This window comes from Mesoplodon mirus (genome assembly GCF_964341445.2).
Source record: "Mesoplodon mirus genome assembly, chromosome: 5".
Taxonomy (NCBI): Eukaryota; Metazoa; Chordata; class Mammalia; order Artiodactyla; family Ziphiidae; genus Mesoplodon; species Mesoplodon mirus.
The window spans coordinates 89,128,262-89,149,264 of record NC_138980.1 but is presented as its reverse complement, the minus strand read 5'-3'; the positions used below and the strand labels follow the sequence as shown (position 1 = coordinate 89,149,264).

Here is a 21,003-nt window from a genome sequence, read left to right as displayed (position 1 = left end):
CCCAAGTGTTTCCAAGGCTCAATTTTTGGCCTCTTTCCTCCCTTCCCTACCCTCGCTCATTCAGAGTATATTGACATTTGAAATGCTGATCTCCACTGGCCAGATCTTCTTTACAGGCTAAATTTATTCACTTTGAAGGAGAGTCTAAGATTGTGTTCTTTCTATTATATTTGTTGTAAATTTTCTCTCTTATGAAAGGAGGGAGATGGTAGGTAGATATTTGGTTTTTGTTGATTAAAAGATTGGCAGAATAAAAAGTTGACAGACCTCTCTTGGCGCCACAGAAACTTGAAAAAAAAAATCCTTTTTTACCTGTTTGTGAAATTGTAGTTTCTGGGAAGCACTGATGTAGCAGCCTCTTACTGCCCCAGTTCCAGACCACCCACTCTGCCCTTTGCAAACATCCTATAAAATGCCCACCATCACATAGTCCAGCCATTCTGCAGTACCTCTGCTCTTCCTCCCCTGGATTGGACATCATTATATAGATCAGCAGAATGACATATTGAAAAGTTAATTGACTCGCCCAAGGTCATTTGCCTGATTGAGGCAGAACTGTGATTACATTCCAGTTACCTGGGTCTAGTCTGAAGATGAGGATAATGATGATAATAACAATAATACTGTATTTACCATTCACTGAGTACTTAGGATTTATCTGCCTGGTAGTGTAAGTTCCATACGTATATCATCTTACTCAATCTTCAAAGTAATCATATGAGTATAGTTGTTATTTTTTCTATTTTCTATTGAGGAAACTGAGGCATAGAATCATTAGGTAAGTTATTCAAGATCTCACACTTATTAAAGGTCAGAGATGAGAGTCAGTTCCAGGTTTCTCTAACCACAAAGCCCATGCCTTTAACCACTGTGCTCTGCGGAGAAAATACCTGGGAGTGTTCTAGTTCTCAGGGAGCTCATGGTGTGTGTGTATATGTTCATTATATGACTCTTTTCATATACATAAACTTTATACACATACAGTAAATCTCAGTTGTCTTCAATAGTCCTTTCCGTATACTCTATACCTACAAAATTGTTTATATCTCTCTTTTATAAAGTAACATCTACACATGGTTAGTGTCATCTATAACTGGTTTTGAAAGCATTTGGTTGTATTCCAAATTAACTCTGTGCTGAGTCAATATGGAAAGAAATTGCATTCCCATAAAACAATTAGATTCACCCTGTATGTCCTTAATTGAATAGACTATACTATCAACATCAATCAGTTACCTCTTAATGCAACTAAAACGGCTAAGATATTACCATATCTGGAAACAGTGATGAAAACATATTACTAATGTCTTTGAAGCTAAGATGGTAAGCTTATCCTCTCTTTTACCATTTAGTTATTTCTTTTTGTCATTGATTCTATTTTTGTTTGTTTTATTATTTTTTTATATAGCACATTCTTATTAGTTATCCATTTTATACATATTAGTGTATATATGTCAATTCCAATCTCCCAATTCATCCCACCACCGCCTCCACCCCCACCGCTTTCCCCCCTGGGTGTTCATACGTTTGTTCTCTGCATTTCTGTCTCAGTTCCTGCCCTACAAACCAGTTCATCTGTACCATTTTTCTAGGTTCCACATATATACATTAATATACGATATTTGTTTTTCTCTTTCTGATTTACTCTGTATGACAGTCTCTAGATTCATCCACGTCTCTACAAATGACCCAATTTCATTCCTTTCTATGGCTGAGTAATATTCCATTGTATATATGTACCACAACTGCTTTATCCTTTCGTCTGTCGATGGGCATTTAGGTTGCTTCCATGACCTGGCTATTGTAAATAGTGCTGTAATGAACATTGGGATGCATGTGTCTTTTTCAACTGTGGTTTTCTCTGGGTATATACCCAGTAGTGGGATTGCTGGGTCATATGGAAATTCTATTTTTAGTTTTTTAAGGCATGTCCATACTGTCCTCCATAGTGGCTGTATCAATTTACATTCCCACCAACAGTGCAAAAGAGTTCCCTTTTCTCTACACCCTCTCCATCATTTGTTGTTTGTAGATTTTCTGATGATGCCCATTCTAACTGGTGTGAGGTGATACCTCATTGTAGTTTTGATTTGCATTTTTCTAATAATTAGTGATGTTGAGCAGCTTTTCATGTGCTTCTTGGCCATCTGCTATGTCTTCTTTGGAGATATGTCTATTTAGGTCTTCTGCCCATTTTTGGATTGGGTGGTTTGTTTTTTTAATATTGAGCTGCATGAGCTATTTATATATTTTAGAAATTAATCCTTTGTCCATTGATTCGTTTGCAAATATTTTCTCCCATTCTGAGGGCTGTCTTTTCATCTTGTTTGTAGTTTCCTTTGCTGTGCAAAAGCTTTTAAGTTTCAGTAGGTCCCATTTGTTTATTTTTGTTTTTATTTCCATTACTCTAGGAGGTAGGTCAAAAAAGATCTTGCTGGAATTTATGTCAAAGTGTGTTATTCCTATGTTTTCCTCTAAGAGTTTTATAGTGTCCAGTCTTATATTTAAGTCTCTAATCCATTTTGAGTTTATTTTTGTGTGTGGTGTTAGGGAGTGTTCTAATTCCATACTTTTTTTTTTTTTTTTTTTTTGCGGTACGCGGGCCTCTCACTGTTGTGGCCTCTCCCACTGCAGAGCACAGGCTCCAGATGCGCAGGCCCAGTGGCCATGGCTCATGGGCCCAGCCGCTCCACGGCACGTGGGATCCTCCCTGACCGGGGCACAAACCCGTGTCCCCTGCATCGGCAGGCGGACTCTCAACCACTGCGCCACCAGGGAAGCCCTGTTGGAAGATTTTAATCACAGTTTCAATTTCATTACTTGTGATTGGTCTGTTCATATTTTCTATTTCTTCCTGGTTCAGTCTTGGAAGGTTATACCTTTCTAAGAATTTGTCCATTTCTTCCAGGTTGTCCATTTTATTGGCATAGAGTAGCTTGTATTAGTCTCTTTTGGTGCTTTGTATTTCTGTGGTGTCTGTTGTAACTTCTCCTTTTTCATTTCTAACTTTATTGATTTGAGTCCTCTCCCCCTTTTTCTTGATGAGTCTGGCTATGGCTTATCAATTTTGTTTATCTTCTCAAAGAACCAGCTTTTTAGTATTATTGATCTTTGCTCTTGTTTTCTTTTTTTCTATTTCATTTATTTCTGTTCTGATATTTATGATTTCTTTCCTTCTACTAACTTTGGGTTTTGCTTGTTCTTCTTTCTCTAGTTACTTTTAGAAGTAAGGTTAGATTGTTTATTTGAGATTTTTCTTGTTTCTTGAAGTAGGCTTGTATTGCTATAAACTTCCCTCTTAGAACTGCTTTTGCTGCATCCCATAGGTTTTGGGTCATTGTGTTTTCATTGTCATTTGTTTCTAGGTATTTTTTGATTTCCTCTTTGATTTCTTCAGTGATCTCTTGGTTATTAAGTAATGTATTTTTTAACCTCCATGTGTCTGTATTTTTTACAGATTTTTTCCTGTAATTGATATCTAGTCTCATAGTATTGTGGTCAGAAAAGAAACTTGATATAATTTCAATTTCTTAAATTTACCAAGGCTTGATTTGTGACCCAAGATGTGTTGTATCCTATAGAATGTTCCATTAAAGTGTAATCTGCTCTTTTTGAATGGAGTGTCCTATAAATATGAATTAAATCTATCTGGGCTATTGTCACTTAAAGGTTGTGTTTCCTTAGTAATTTTCTGTTTGGATGATCTATCCATTGGTGTAAGTGAGGTGTTAAAGTCCCCCACTATTATTGTGTTACTGTCAATTTCCTTTTTTATAGCTGTTAGCAGTTGCCTTATGTATTTAGGTGCTCCTTTGTTGGGAGCATATATATTTATAATTGTTACATCTTATTCTTGGATTGATCCCTTGGTCATTACGTAGTGTCCTTCCTTGTCTCTTGTAACATTCTTTATTTTAAAGTCTATTTTATCTGATATGAATACTGCTACTCCAGCTTTCGTTTGATTTCCATTTGCATGGAATTATCTTTTTCTAATCCCTCACTTTCAGTCTGTATGTGTCCCTAGGTCTGAAGTGGGTCTCTTGTAGACAGCATATATATGGGTCTTATTTTTGTATCCATTCAGTGAGCCTGTGGCCTTTGGTTGGAGCATTTAATCCATTCACGTTTAAGGTAATTATTGATATGTATGTTCCTATTACCATTTTCTTAATTGTTTTGGGTTTGTTTTTCTAGGTCCTTTTCTTCTCTTGTGTTTCCCACTTAGAGAAGTTCCTTTAGCATTTGTTTTACAGCTGCTTTGGTGGTGCTTAATTCTCTTAGTTTTTGCTTGTCTGTAAAACTTTTGATTTCTCCATCGAATCTGAATGAGATCCTTGCTGGGTAGAGTAATCTTTGTTGTAGGTTCTTCCCTTTCATCGCTTTAAATGTGTCATGCCACTCCCTTCTGGCTTGTAGAGTTTCTGCTGAGAAATCAGCTGTTAACCTTATGGGAGTTCCCTTGTATGTTATTTGTCATTTTTCCCTTGCTGCTTTCAATAGTTTTCCTTTGTCTCTAGTTTTTGCCAATTTGATTACTATGTGTCTCGGTGTGTTTCTCCTAGGGTTTATCCTATATGGGACTCTCTGCACTTCCTGGACTTGGGTGGCTATTTCGTTTCCCATGTTAGGGAAGTTTTGGACTATAATCTATTCAAATATTTTCTTGGGTCCTTTCTGTCTCTCTTCTCCTTCTGGGACCCCTATAATGTGAATGTTGTTATGTTTAATGTTGTCCCAGAGGTCTCTTAGGCCGTCTTCATTTCTTTGCATTCTTTTTTCTTTGTTCTGTTCTGCAGCAGTGAATTCCACCATTCTGTCTTCCAGGTCACTTATCTGTTCTTCTGCCTCAGTTATTCTGTTGAATACTGATTCCTTCTAGTGTATTTTTCATTTCAGTTATTGTATTGTTTGTCTCTGTTTGCTTGTCCTTTAATCCTTCTAGGTCTTCGTTAAACATTTCTTGCATCTTCTCGATCCTTGCCTCCAGTCTTTTTCTGAGGTCCTCGATCATCCTCACTCTCATTATTCTGAATTCTTTTTCTGGAAGGTTGCCTACCTCCACTTCATTTAGTGGTTTTTCTGGGGTTTTATCTTGTTCCTTCATCTGGTACATAGCTGTCTGCCTTTTCATCTTGTCTATCTTTCTGTGAATGCAGTTTTCGTTCCACAGGCTGCAGGATTGTAGTTCTTCTTGCTTCTGCTGTCTCTCCTCTGGTGGATGAGGCTATCTAAGAGGCTTGAGCAAGTTTCCTGATGGGAGGGACTGGTGGTGGGTAGAGCTGGCTGTTGCTCTGGTGGGCAGAGCTCAGTAAAACTTTAATCCACTTGTCTACTGATGGGTCAGGCTGGGTTCTCTCCCTGTTGGTTGTTTGGCCTGAGGCAACCCAATACTGGGGCCTACCCGGCTCTTTGGTGGGGCTGATGGCGGACTCTGGGAGGGCTCACACCAAGGAGTATTTCCCAGAATCTCTGTCACCAGCGTCCTTGTCCTCATGGTGAGACACAGCCACCCCCCGCCTTTGCAGGAGACCCTCCAACACTAGCAGGTAGGTCTGGTTCAGTCTCCTATGGGGTCACGGCTTCTTCCCCTGGGTCCCGGTATGCACACTACTTTGTGTGTGCCTTCCAAGAGTGGAGTCTCTGTTTCCCCTAGTCCTGTCAAAGTCCTGCAATCAAATTCTGCTAGGTTTCAAAGTCTGATTCTCTAGGAATTCCTCCTCCCGTTGCTGGACCCCCAGGTTGGGAAGCCTTACATGGGGCTCAGAACCTTCACTCCAGTGGGTGGACTTATGTGGTATAAGTGTTCTCCAGTTTGTGAGTCACCCACCCAGCAGTTATGGGATTTGATTTTATTGTGATTGCGCCCCTCCTACTGTCTTATTGTGGCTTCTCCTTTGTCTTTGGATGTGGGGTATCTTTTTTGGTGAGTTCCAGTGTCTTCCTGTCGATGATTGTTCAGCAGGTAGTTGTGATTCTGGTGTTCTTGCAAGAGGGAGTGAGAGCACATCCTTCTACTCCACCATCTTGAACCAATGTCCCCTTATCATTGATTCTTAATCACTCTTTTCTGAGTGTACATTTCTCAATCCCATGTAGAGATGAGTGAACTATAACCCTTGCCAGAGGAGTATCAGATCCTGGAGCTTGAGAAAATTGCCATGAGCTTTGTTTTTTTAAAGGCTTAAGGCCCTGTTTCAATGATCTTTGAGAGATCAAATCTTTGGCTTCCTTTTAATCTAGTCATTAGATTGAAATTGAGTAGAGAGCATCACAGAACCATATGCAGAAACAAATTTCCATTTTTTCTAACTGGTCTAATTTCAGCTGAAAATTATTACAGTATGAGATGAATGGGTCATGGTCAAGGATTCAGAACATTCCAATTGGTTTCTTGATCTCTGAAGCTCCAGCTCTGACATTGCTACTCACTGACGTTTTTCCACCCCTCTTCTGCCTGGTCTAAGGAAGCAGCAGTCATGGTGGAGGGAAAGGGCACACAAGGGCCTTGCAGCCTGTCAGATCTTGCTATGCTTTTATGATCATTGTAAGCTGAGGCAAGTAGCTGAACATTTCTGAGCTTTCATTCCTCATCTGTAAAATAAGTTTTTTACAGTCATTCAATAGATTATTGAGTATCTAACAGGCACTGTTGTGACAGCCACCATTTTACTAAGCTCTCATTATGTGCTTATAGAGTATTGCGTACATTATCTAACTCAAGCCTTCAAACAACTCTGAAGAAAAAATAATAATAGTATAATCACAGTAGTGGTTGTGCCAGTCACAGTGCTAAAAATTTTATGTAAATTAATTTAGACCTGATAATAATCCAGTGAGGACAGTGTTGCTTCCTGCATTTTCAGAGGTGAAACTGAGTTTCAGAGTGATGAAGTTGGTTGCCTTTTATGAGTCACACAACTCCTAAGAGGCTGCGGTAGGATTCAAACCCAGGCAGCTCACTCCAAAGCCTGTGCTTTTAACCACATTGATATTCCATACAAATTTATTATCATAAATACTGTTATATTTCTTAGGATAATAGTAGATTTAATAGAAACAGGTTTTGTTCTCTGGGATCTCACAGCTTGCAGGAAGAAAGTAATAGTGAGTGTCTAGAATCGCTTTATCCAATCACTGTATGCAGTAGCTAGATAATGTTTTTTAAAAAGCTGGTATTACTTTTTACGTAGAGTTTCCCTTCAGGGGTGGAACAGGCTGGGATGAGCATCACCTTATGGGAGGCCCAGAGTAGAAAAACCTGAGGGATGTTGAGGAAGAGGTGTTCGTCTCATTAGTCACAGTTATCTTGTGTGATTCTGATGAAACCAAGAAGATTATGTAAAACCTTATACCAGGCAGGCAGAAGAGAGACAGACAATCCATTCTGAGAGAGAAAACCCCCACAAAATATGGAAAACGCTATATGTACAAAAGTGTTCATTAATACATTTTTTATAACTGCAAAAAAACAAAAACAAAAAACAAAACTGGAAGCAACTTAAATGCCTAACTAATAGGGAAATGGTTGTCAACTATGGTCCATCGACCTTATGGGGTATTTTACAGCTGTGTATTTATTTATTTTAATGTTTTGCTTTTGCAAAAGTTATATCTGCAGTACTTTGAAAAGAAGAAAATCATCTGTGATTTGACCACCCTGTGATAACCATGATTAAGGTTTGGTTTATTTCTTTCCAAGTTATATTTATTTCACTTACAATGCAGTGGCCATTATTAGGAATAGTTACAAAGATAAGACAGCAAAATTTCTCAATGAATAATATAATAAGTAAATAAAAAAGGTTGTTTTTACAAATATGAGAATAAATAAATAGATAGGAGAAAAGATTGGAAAGAGCTGGACTAACAACATCCTAATGGGAGTTATTGTAGGGTGTGGGCTTATGGGTGTTTTTTATTTTTGCTATTTTCTTCATTGTGTTATGGGTCAACAGTGCACACTCTCAAGAGCTCTTGGGTGTTAAATTAGTAAAATCTATACTTAATGAATAAGGTCAGACTTAGGCAGATGTCTCCTCTAAATCCTTGCTTCTCAAAGTGTGATTCTCAAACTAGCAACATCAGCATCACCTGGTAGTTTATTAGAAATACAGTCCCCAGCCCAGACCAACTGTTAGAATATGAGTTTGACAAAATTCCCAGGGGATCCTTATTGACATTAAAGTTTGGCATGCATTGCTCTGAATGACAGGCTTTCTCATTTGGGGAAGAGCAGAGTTTGATGATCGCTTAACCAAAGTATTAATAAATCTAAACATAATGTTTAGGAGAGGGTTGATTGGAACATTGGCAAATGGAAGCGGGGCAGAGTTTGAAAATTTATCTGACACTGTTGAGGGGTTAGAGAGTCAACTTGGGGATCCTGGCAAGAGTCACTAGGGAGCTGAGACTTCATGTAGATTACCAAGTGCTCGCCCGGCTCTCCAGGGTATGAGTGAGCTGTCCCTGTAGTTTCTCTACTGCCCTTTCTTTGGCTCTGTATTCCCAGGTACCTCTTGACTATTCTTTGGTTTTCCTTCTAGCTTTCCTTCAGAAAGAAATGGCCCTTGTCATGAGTCTAAGAGAGATCTAGTCTTTTGGAGAGTTCTGTACTTATTAAAATATAAATAATTGCCATCTCTTAATGCATGGGTATCCAGTCTGTGGATTTATTTCTAATAACTAATATTACATCAGCATCATTGTGAATTTGTAAATCTGGCATGCTTTTGGTTTATAAATGTCCATGTAACAGAGACTGATAAATTTTAAGGGATTGCTAATAAAATTACCGATAAAATTCTAGAGGATTAAAACCACCTAGAGATGCTGTTACCTGGAGGACCTGTCTGGGTGGCCAGGAACCTCCTTAGGGCAACGTAGATGTCTCTCTTGGAAACCACATTAACTTTTGTAATTTAATTTTTTTTAATTGAAATAAAAAAGCATACCAAATGGGAAGGAAAGTATCTTAGAGTTTTGTTATTCAAGGAATCCTAACTTATTTGGCCCATTGTAGCCCAAAGGGTACTTCTCAATTATTGATTTTTCCCTTCTTCAGTGTTAGTTTTTGAAAGTATTTTAGGAACATTGAACTTTGTGTTTCTGTTACACCTCAGAAGTTAACGTGGCTCAATGTTTTCCTTTTAGAATGAGATCTTTTTTTCTAACATTTTACATGGTGTCCTCAGAGAAGATCACGCCCTGGTATCTAGAGCTGTCTCCATGAAGTTGGAAAATTTCACAGAAACCAATGAAATAAACGAGCTCTTTGACCTATTTACTTACAACAAGGTAAAATCAGTTACACATTTACATTTGTTCTGTACTCTTGCAGAAAGCTACATAAAATGGATTCTAAGCGTCCTAGACTAATGTGCTACTACACAACTTTGGTACAAAAACCTTAATATTATTCAGTAGATGGATTTCAGAAAACGTGGTTAAATCAGTTCTTATCTAGTAAATATTAATCAACTACAATATCATGCTCAGTATCATCTACCTTTATTAATATAGACTTAGCTTGCTACTTTTAAGGTGAACCCTTCTGCTTGGTGGAAATTTGTTCTTGTATCGACTGCAAGAAGAACACACAACATAAAAGTTGTGAGTTAAGTTTTATTCAGGAATCTTACTGAGGACTATAGCCCAGGAGACAGCCTCTCAGAGTGCTCTGAGAAACTACTCCAAAGTGGTAAGGGAGGGGCCAGGATATATCTGAACTTTTTTTGCTGGGAAAAACATGCAGCCAAGCATAAAAAGATTACTGCTAATCACAAGGAACAGACATCTCAAGTTAATTTTAGTGCTTTTCTGTATACAGAAAAATGTAAAAATCTGGGGTCATTGAAATTTTTCCTTACATATACATCTTAACTATCTAGGGGCCAGTATATTCAAAGCACAGAATGCTTCCTGTTTTTCTCCATCCTGAATTCCCCCCAGGGTGCACTTTCAGTGGGCATCTACAGTGGCTAATGGCTGATCCTTGTAGAACTGGAATGGCAGGCAACGTTTTTTTCTTTACACTTGCCGTATGAGTCTCTCAGTTTAAAAACTTTTCTGTGCCCTGAACTCTTTATATGTAGGACATTTTCTCATCTTTTACCTATTAATTAGTGACAGTCTCCTATTTTATTAGCACATTTGGGGACAACCCAGACATTCAACTAAAGTGCACAATGCAATCAGGAGCACAGCCCAGAATCTTGCTTATCAGAATGGAATGCATCAATATTTAGATACCGAATTTTGTTTAAATAATGGACAGCTTCTTATGTCTTAGGGAGCGTCTCTGGCCCGGATGCTTTCTAGTTTCTTGAATGAGAAAATATTTATCAGCGCACTTAAGGTGAGTTTACAAAATTGTTGTTACCTGGAAAACAGTAAACATAAATTGCTTTGGCATGTTATTTATCTTAACCTTAACTTTTCTATTTTGACAGTCATATTTGGAGACATTTTCTTACTCAAATGCTGAGCAAGATGATCTATGGAGGCATTTTCAAATGGTAATTCTCTCACTTCCTGCCATGTTTTTGCTGAGTTGTTTTGTAAGATCGGGAGGCCATGTGTGTATGGTAATGACACAGGAAAACCATCTTTCCTTGTTTGTGACACTCCTTTAAGTCAGGAGTTGCTTCTTTAGTCTTCACCACTATATTCCCAATGCCCAGAAGAGAGCCTGCATATGTTAGATCCATAAAAAATGTGTTCAGTGAATAAATGAATGAGTGAATGAATGCACTAAGGAACCATTCATATATAGAGAGTTGAACAGAATTAAATTTGGTCCAGAATATCACCCACTGGGAACTATTGTACCATGTAAATGAGGAAGAGAATAGCTATGTAGTTTCTTTTAGGAGATTGCTACCTCAAAAGATTTTGATGATAAATATCTGCTTTTGTGATGATTTTTTTAAAACAGGCCATAGATGACCAGAGTAAAATTCTTTTGCCAGCAACAGTAAAAAGTATCATGGACAGTTGGACACACCAGAGTGGTTTTCCAGTTATCACCTTAAATGTATCTACTGGCGTCATGAAACAGGAGCCATTTTATCTTGGAAAGGTTAAAAATCAGACCCTTCTAACCCACAAGTAGGTAGATTTACTCCTCTGACTTCACCTTCCTTGGGATTGAGCTCTGATCAAATGGAAACCAGCCTGTGGGTGAGGAAGCATAACCCCTACTGGATACACACCCTTCCATGGGGTGATTCTGGGATGGTGACTGAGTGCTCCATGCAGGATGTCGCTGGCGTGCTGGGATGGGGCCGAGCCCCTCATGTGCTGAGCAAGGCCAGAGATCTGCATTTAGGGATTCAAGCACGGCCCCTCCCCTGTGATTTAGGGCCACACCCATGACCAAAGCTTTGGGTGTTATGCATTCTCTTCTCTCCTTTAGACAGAGGTCATGAATTACTTGGAATTCTGTGTGAAAGGCAGTAAAATAGAGCCTGAAATGCCTCCTGTTAGTTAAGAAGAAAGGGGATCCTGTTGCAATGTTGTCTTCCCTTCCCTAGAAACGGAACTGAATGGTGACTGTATCCTTGAGGAATAATTCTGTGCATGTCTGCCCATGCACTTATCTGTGCTTTTGTAGCCATACCTAAAATATTAGAATTATAGATCCCAAATTCAAACCTTAGGTAAGTCTTATTCAAAATCTCTGAGTTTCAGTTGACTTATCTATAAAGTAAATGTAATAACATATATACCAGAGGATTGTTGTAGAAGTGAAATGGAATAATAAGTATAAAGTGGCTTAGCATTCATCACTTTCTCCTTCCCTTTCCTTCTCCATCTTGTTAGATAATTTTCAACTGTTTTTTTAAAAATAAATTTATTTATTTATTTTTGGCTGTGTTGGGTCTTCGTTGCTGCATGTGGGCTTTCTCTAGTTGTGGTGAGAGGGGGCTACTCTTTGTTGCAGTACACGGGCTTCTCATTGCGGTGGCTTCTCTTGTTGCAGAGCACAGGCTCTAGGCTCGTGGGCTTCAGTAGTTGTGGCATGTGGGCTCCATAGCTGTGGCTCACAGGCTCTAGAGCGTAGGCTCAATAGTTGTGGCGCACGGCTTAGTTGTTCCACGGCATGTGGGATCTTCCTAGACCAGGGCTCAAACCCGTGTCCCCTGCATTGGCAGGTGGATTCTTAACCACTGCACCACCAGGGAAGCCCTTCCAACTGCTTTTGATAAAAGTTTTTATCCTCAGATCTCATTATATTAAGTATCAACACAAATGAGTAATTAATTTTCATATATCACCACCAAAATTTTCAAGTTATCCTACTCTTTCTTTAAAACCCCAGGGGCGGGAACAGGAGAACTGCAGGTCCCTTCTCCCTATATTTCATGACTTGTGAGAAGAGGTGGCCTTAGCTATCACATAAACAGAGACCCTCAGTTCAAAGTCCGAGAAACCAGACTTGTGAGCGTTTGAGCAAGATTGGAAATATTGCCCAAATTCCAAGTAGTGTGTCTCTTTAGATGACTTATGTCCTCCCTGTGGTCAGCGACTTCATCCAGGTCATGTCCACCAATGTGGGAAGAATGCCAGCATTCAGTTAATATGAGTAATCTGGCTGATTTTTGTTGAACACTTTTCAGATGAGGAGAAAGCTTGAGGTGGAGAAGCATTTTGAAATGTTTGTCAAGCATTTTCTTCTTAACTGATTATTCAACTCTCTTGGCACAGATGGCTTTGGGTCTGTCTGTAGCATTTGAATGACCCCTGAGTAAGGCCAGGTGGCTGTAATTTAATATAAACAGGCCTTGAAAAGTTCAGATACAGGAGAGTCTTACTAGCTACCTTAAGTTATAAAAAGAAGCAAATCTCTAAGACACAACAAGAGAGTAAACAAATAGCCAAAGCAAAACTGACTTGTGAAACAACAGTGAATAATTCTAAGAGCAAAGTCCTGCATATCCACAAGGAATGACCAAAGAATTTGAGTTCTGTTATTTTATCATCTTATTTAATATTGGCTCAGAGCTGATATTTTTATGTGTGAACATTAACTGAATTTTTCATTTTTTTCCAAAAAGTGACACATGGATTGTACCTATTCTTTGGATAAAAAATGGAACTACACAGTCTTTAGTCTGGCTAGATAAAAGCAGCAGTAAGTAACAAATTTTAAAAAATATCTTCACATATATATGCAAATATATATGTGTATGTATATATATATGTGTGTAAACATATATATATATATGAAGGCAGAGACTAAAATGTTGACATGTCTATCTTTTGAAAAGCTATCTTGTTTTTTTCTTTTTTTCTTTTGTGGTACGCGGGCTTCTCACTGTTGTGGCCTCTCCCGTTGCGGAGCACAGGCTCCGGACGTGCAGGCTCAGCGGCCATGGCTCACAGGCCCAGCCGCTCCGCGGCATGTGGGATCTTCCTGGACCGGGGCATGAACCCGTGTCCCCTAGCCTCGGCAGGCGAACTCTCAACCACTGCGCCACCAGGGAAGCCCCAGCTATCTTGTTTAAAACTAAAATATTGTATCATTCTTGTTGAACATAGAGCTTTAAAGGGAAGTTTCTAATCAAAAGCCATTATATGTGAAAAAATATCATTATGTGGTAAGATCAATACGTATTTTACAATATCTTTACTTTTTGTTTTATTGGACTTACTGTTTAGAATTAAGAGGGTGTAGTACAGACATGTAGTAAAATATTTTTTAAATGTACCATTTCAAACTTTCCACCTGTTTCTTTGTAGAAGTATTCCCTGAAATGCAAGTTTCAGATTCTGATCATGACTGGGTGATTTTAAATTTGAATATGACTGGATATTATAGAGTTAACTATGATAAATTTGGTTGGAAGAAATTAAATCAACAGCTTGAAAAAGATCCTAAGGTAAGGTTATTTTTTTACACCTTTTATTAAATATCATTAATATTACACTCTCTAGCCTTTAGAGGTTGAGCTTTCATTAACCTGTCTGGTGGGAACCTGACCCCTGTTGCCACCCCTCACCCCAAGGCATACTGGATTTTTTTTTCTTATTCTTAGAAAGGAGAGGTTTTGGTTGAATGCATTGTGTTTTTGAACATTAATCTCACTTTTCCACAATAATTTTACCTTTCTAGGTAAAAAATCAGAAAAATTTCCCATTAACCATTATTTTTGTGATCTTAGGCAAGTTAAATGTTCTGCTTCAATTTCTTCACTTTAAAATGGGAATAATATCATATCTTTCTTATTCCTTATGAGGATTAGAGATGATGCAAGTAAACATATACTTAAAATTTCAAAGCCCATAATAGGTGCCTGTACATATATGCTAGAAAATGTTAATTTTCTAAAAACTGTATTTTCACCCCCGCTCAAAGGAGAGAATTTAATTCACAAGGTATCAGTAATAATCCAATATTGCTTTAAGTTGTAAAACAACTGTAAATTATTATGCAATATAGAAATATTAAAATATTGGCTAGCTCTTATCAGTCAGGATTTAATTGGTTGAATTAAACCAAATCTCCATTGGTGCAGATGGATGCTGGCTTAGAGGTCTATAGAGCTGGCTCTGCTGTGAAATCTTGGACTGTTCATTTAGTCTCTATTCGTAAAACTAGAGAGTTGAACTAAAAGATATCTTAGGTGTCTCTCTCTTCAAAAGTTCTGTGAGTCACATAGCAGCCTCTCTGGCAGAAGAGGCAGTGCACGGCATACTGGTCCAGAGCTCAGGTTCTGGGTCAGGTAGACTTCTGTTCATATTTTTGTCCATCATTTACCAGATGTGTGACATTGGGCCTCTTGTTTGCTCAGTCATGCCTTGGGTTCCTTATCAGTGTAATAATGGGCGTAATAGACCTTAAAGGGTTGTTGTGAAGATTAAATAAGGTGATGTGTATATTATGTTTAACAGAGACCTGACACAATTTGGGCATTCAGAACATGATCAGTAATTTAAAAAAATTATCATTGGTCTTTTGAATAAAAGTACAAAAAACAGTTATAATAATACTTTATTTAAAAATCTTTTTCAGAGTAGCTAAATTCTTTTTAATTTCTAAGGGCAGTCTTAGCCATGGAAGCACTAGGTCATGCCATGATAGCTATGATTTCTTGAAACCCTTGTAGATTCACTTATTGAAAAACTGGGGTCAATTATTCATACAACATAATTGCTGAGCAAATAAAACATTTTTATTATTAATATTAATCTAGAAAATGTAAGTGTTATTATTACTGCCAGAAAAGATATGCGGCTACAACAAAGGAAAGGATTAAGCTTGGCTTGTTCAGATGCTTAAAGGGATGTTGTGAAGATAAATTTTTTGGGACCACATATATGAACATGCTGGGAGGGGTATTGAAGGACTGCTGTAGGAAACTTTGGGCACCCTTAGGACACAAGCTGAGACAGAGTCCTGTGGCCTGACAACTCCAGGGAGCTCAAACCGAAGCCTGAGGAGTTAGGTTGGCAGTTGACTCCTGCCTTTTCATGATTCAAAGGGCTCTGTTGGTGGTATTGTGTCAAATTAGTAAACTCTTGAGAAGAAAGATACCATTGAAAAGAGTACCTCACTATTGCCAAAATAGTGCTAAGTAATATTCTCTAAGGCTTCCTATGCCAAAAAGTCCCCTGACAACAATTTGGACATTGTGATACAGTTTAATGTATACTTTCTGTTTTGGAGAGGCCCTTTAAACTTGGCTTCCTGTTTTATTTTTTAACATGCTGTTTTTCACAGAGTATTTTGGCAAAACTCTCAGGCATATTTAAGCCTTATGATTGATGTCCAGAGGGATCACTTATCAAAAGCAGATGTATAATAAATAAATTATGGGAACTAGCCTTAGAAATGATCATTTCTCTGTACATAATTCACATGAAAGTGCTTTGTAAGCAGCAATGATCTTTAATGTTGTTATTATTTTGAAAATTATTTTTTCACTAAAAATATTCTCATCTTTTCCTGAACATTTTTGGATCTCATTTGCAGGCTATTCCTGTTATTCACAGACTTCAGTTGCTTGATGATGCCTTTTCCTTGTCTAAGTGAGTATATTTTCCTCTGTCATCATTTTAGCATGTACCTTGAGAAATTTATAAAAATAATAACCTCATCACTATGAACTTGGTTCTTTAGTATATACAGGCCCTAACTTATTAAGATTAGGATCAAATTCTGTGGTTATTATGGAATTTATGATATAAAAGTTGCTAGAATATGCAACAACATGGATGAACGTTGAGGACATTAAGCTACGTGAAATAAGCCAGGCACAGAAAGACAAATACTGTATGTTTCCATTTACATGAGGTACTTAGTAGTCAGAATCAGAGAGACGGAAAGACTGCTGGTTGCCAAGGGCTGGTGCAGGAGGATGGGAGGGGGGAATGGGGAGATATTGTTTAATGGGTACAGAGTTTCAGTTTCACAAGATGAAAAGAATTATGGAGATGGATAATGATGATGGTTGCACAACATTATGAATGTATTTTTTTAAATTTTTATTGGAGTACAGTTGATTTACAATGTTATGTTAGTTTCTGCTGTACAGCAAATTGAATCAGTTATACATATGAATGTATTTAATACTAGCGAACCATACACTTTAAAACGGTTAAGAAGAAAAATGTTATGTGTATTTTGCAACAATAAAAAAAATTAGAAAAAAAGGCAATTCAAAAAAGTCATTATCAGGATAAGAGCAATAACATCTACTACTATTAGAAATGAAAGCCACAGAAAACAATGTTTTTTACAACAATTTGACAAGTCTTTCTCAAGTCAAAACTTGGTAGTTAATTATATGAAAGTCGTATATTTTCAATCAAATTAACTTTGGTATAATAAGGTTTAAACTGATTATGGAGAAATTTTGAAAGACTCTTAAAGGAGCAGCAAAGAAAATTCAATGTTTTAAAAGGAAGCCCTGGGCTTCCCTGGTGGCGCAGTGGTTAAGAATCCGCCTGCCACTGCAGGGGACAGGGGTTCGATCCTGGTCCGGGAAGATCCCACATGCCGCGGAGTAACTAAGCCCGTGCTCCACAGCTGCTGAGCCTGCGCTCTAGAGCCCACGAGCCACAACTACTGAGCCCGTGTGCCACAATTACTGATCCCGCACACCTAGAGCCCGTGCTCTGCAACAAGAGAAGCCACCGCAATGAGAAGCCTGCACAACACAAGGAAGAGTAGCCCCCGCTCGCCACAACTAGAGAAAGCCTGCGCGCAGCAACAAAGACCCAACACAGCCAAAAATAAAATAAATAAATTTGTAAAAATAAATAAATAACAGGGCTTCCCTGGTGGCGCAGTGGTTGAGAGTCTGCCTGCTGATGCAGGGGACACGGGTTCGTGCCCTGGTCCGGGAAGATCCCACTTGCCGCGGAGCGGCTGGGCCTGTCAGCCATGGCCGCTGAGCCTGCGCATCCAGAGCCTGTGCTCCACAACGGGAGAGGCCACACAGTGAGAGACCCGCATACCACACACGCAAAAATAAATAAATAAAATAAAATGCCTTTCCATGAGAAAAAAAAAAAAAAGGAAGCCCTTAAAGGAAAACCTTTAGAAGGATGCAGTAGAGATGATGTAAATAGAAAAAAGTAATAGTGTTTAAATATTTATAGGATTATTGCAAAATGTATAAGGATCATTATTTTTTAAATCTCGATCAAGAGTAAAAGCTTAGGTAAAATACAAGTGATTCAGACTTGCATTTGTAAAGACTGTTAAATGTTTAAATGGATAAATTTAGGAAGATTGTAGATGTGTTCATATTTTTCTAAGATACTGGAAGTTAAGGAAATAAAGTAATTGATGTATCCAAAAAAAATGTTTCTGGAAATAAATAGACTATCAATTAAGATTTTGAAGTGATTTTTGTTACCCAATGATGATGACTGTAGGTATAATTTTAATGAGCCTGAATTTTAGTGTATTACAGAATTATTGATTTCATTTATATTGGATTTACTCAATATAAGCTCTGCTGATAAGTTTCTAACCAGGAAAATGAATATATGTTCAGAACTTAAATTCCAGACAGTAAAATTAAGGAGTACACATAATAAATGATGCAGTGTGTTCTCTCTTTCTTTGGCCTGTTGTATTTCTTGAATGAAGGTCTGCATATTTTATCCTTTGTTTTTTTACTACTTTTCCCCCATGTGATGTACAGCACATTTCCTCACCCACTACTTTTCTGAAACATTTCTCTAAGATGATCATGACTTTATACTGTTAACCACAACCTCCTGCAAACTTCTTTTTTGACTTCCTGAGGCTCCAATATGCAAACCTAGTTCTCCTCCAGGATCTGACTTCTCTTTTTCCTGCTGCCGTGAGCATTCTTAAGACCAATCATGGTTATGTTATTTTCTTGTATCTTTCCTCTGGATAATTCATGCCTTCTGATGGTTTCAGTGATCATTTTATTATGTACATGTACAGCGCCTAGCAGATATCAGGTACGCAATAAATGTTTATGAAAGGATATGTTGATGACTTCTAAATCTAGATGTCTATTTGTCTCCTCCTGTCTTCTGTTTATCCTGTGGTCATTTAAATTCAGTACCTTAAACACTGAACTTTATTTCTGTCTCTAAATTGCTCCTGCTATCAATTTCTCTCTGTCTGTCGAAGCTACTACTACTTTTCCCATCCCCACACTTGAAACATCAGAGATATCCTTGACTGCTCTCTCTCTCTCTCCATCTCCTATCAAGCCATCATATCTTATCTATTCATTCTGGGGTTCTGGGGAATGTCTTTTGGATTCTCACCTCACTTACCACCTTCACTGTTTCCATGCTAAGCCAAGCTTTCATCACCCTTTGCCTAGCCTATTGCATTAGCTTCCAGCCTTTAGTCCTTTAGAATTCTATTTATATTAGAATTCCATTCTGTTTTCTGCAGCATAGTTGCAACAAAATTTTAAGGTATTGATTTCATTATGTTACCCCGGTTGTTTAAACACCTTCCCACCACATGTAAACTCTTCATCCTGATACTCAAGGCTCTCCACACTTTTTTTTTTTTTTTTTTTTTGCGGTACATGGGCCTCTCACTGTCGTGGCCTCTCCTGTTGAGGAGCACAGGCTCCGGAGGCACAGGTTCAGAGGCCATGGCTCACGGGCCCAGCCGCTCTGCAGCACGTGGGATCCTCCCAGACCGGGGCACGAACCTGTGTCCCCTGCATCAGCAGGCGGACTCTTAACCACTGCGCCACCAGGGAAGCCCCTCTCCACACTTTTGATTCACCTTACCTATTAGCTCCCATCTTTCACTACACATAAAAGAAATTCCCTGCCTCGGTTAACTTGGTCTGCCCATCACACTAATTCTCACTTTATCTTCTTGCCCATCACACTAATTCCCACTTTAAACTGCCTTCCTCTATCTCTCTACTTATTCCAATCCTACCCTTCTTTCACTGCTTTTCTCAACTTCCTTCTCCAGAAGGCCTCCCTGCTTCTCCCATCACATGCGTATATTTTTCTTCTTTGCTACTTTATTGTATTCGTTGCCTCTGCTAGGGCCTTTCATTAACACCTTCTTATGTGCAAGTCTCAGCTCTTCACTAAGTTATAAGCTCCTCGCTGGTAAGCAACAGGAGTGTCCTGTTTGTGTTCACTTGTTTTGTGTTCCTACTAGTATCTGGCAGAGCATTAGATAGAGAATGACTTTTATTAATACTTGTTGAATGGAAATTATAGTCTCTTAAGAATGTATACTAAATGCACAAATATTCTAGTGCCTGACAATCAGCCCAATGTTTGGCCTGGATTTTCTACAACCTCCAAGAATTTGGGCACTTGAACCTATCAAACTGAAATTGAGGGTCTGTCCACATTGCTTGGGTTCCACTTCATCAATGAGATGGGACTTTTACCCTCTAGCTTCTTGATTTCATATACCTTATTGAAGGCAGGCACTGAAGCATGAAACAAATATGAGTTTTTGAGTCTGTGGGTTTTTTTTAAACCAAACAGAAACAGTTATATAGAGATTGAAACAGCACTTGATTTAACCAAGTACCTTGCTGAAGAAGATGAAATCATAGTGTGGCATGCAGTTTTGGTGAACCTAGTGACCAGGGATCTTGTTTCTGATGTGAACAACCATGATATATATCCACTATTAAAGGTAATTTCACTCTTTGTTAGATGGGTTTGTTTTTAATTTCTGTCTTCCTCCTTCCATATTTTAGATAGTGTCTGTGAAAGCAGTCTTTCCCAAAATAATAGTCTATTTGTTCTGTATATATTCATTTTCTTAGGAATGGTTGTTTACTCTTAGAAGAAAATACCTTAGTCATAGACCTGGTCTAGGAGGTGAGTATGAGAGAAGTTTGGACAGTTTCTTAATTCTAGGTGAGGTATAAATGTGTCTTAAGAAACCAGAAGTGGATGGAAATGGTATGCCTTTTTTTTTGTTATAAAAAAAGGATAGTATCTATTAACAGCTGTTTCCCTAAAAGATTGTTAGTCTAACAGAATGATTTTTCACAATTGTATATCCATGATTTATATACTCGGATTTATAGGGCCGGCACTTAAAACCAGAGAGTTATATTCCAAAAAAGTAAACATTTTGAAGCTGCTTTTGATATTGGGAAGAGAGATGGGGCAATTAGAGTTAATGAATGAAGAAATAACCATGCCATCTTGTCCTTATAAAAGGGGAAAATAACATCTATAAAAGGGGAAATTTCTGTTATTAGATCTTTAACAGTGATCATAAGAAAGATGGCACAGGTAAAACCAAAGCCAAAGTTTGGGTGCAGCCCCTCGGAGAGTTAAGGGCCGCAAACAAAACAGCAAGTGTGGGGCTTCTCTGGTGGCACAGTGGTTGAGAGTCCGCCTGCCGAGGCAGGGGACACAGGTTCGTGCCCCGGTCCGGGAAGATCCCACAGGCTGCGGAGCGGCTAGGCCCGTGAGCCATGGCCGCTGAGCCTGCGCACCTGGAGCCTGTGCTCCACAACAGGAGAGGCCACAACAGTGAGAGGCCTGTGTACCGCAAAA

At 38.5% G+C, this 21,003-nt stretch overlaps 1 protein-coding gene across 1 annotated transcript in view; it reads left to right on the top strand.

Moving 5' to 3' along the window:
• Positions 1–21,003, top strand: part of LVRN (laeverin) — a gene marked incomplete at its 5' end in the record, with an annotated part of 77,508 nt that overhangs the window by 41,878 nt on the left and 14,627 nt on the right. Inside the window, 8 exons of the mRNA XM_082620440.1 lie at positions 9,154–9,297; positions 10,292–10,357; positions 10,452–10,517; positions 10,937–11,109; positions 13,059–13,135; positions 13,744–13,883; positions 15,977–16,032; positions 19,972–20,125. Of these exons, the coding sequence (XP_082476566.1) occupies positions 9,154–9,297; positions 10,292–10,357; positions 10,452–10,517; positions 10,937–11,109; positions 13,059–13,135; positions 13,744–13,883; positions 15,977–16,032; positions 19,972–20,125 (876 nt within the window). The remainder of the gene's footprint in view (positions 1–9,153; positions 9,298–10,291; positions 10,358–10,451; positions 10,518–10,936; positions 11,110–13,058; positions 13,136–13,743; positions 13,884–15,976; positions 16,033–19,971; positions 20,126–21,003) is intronic.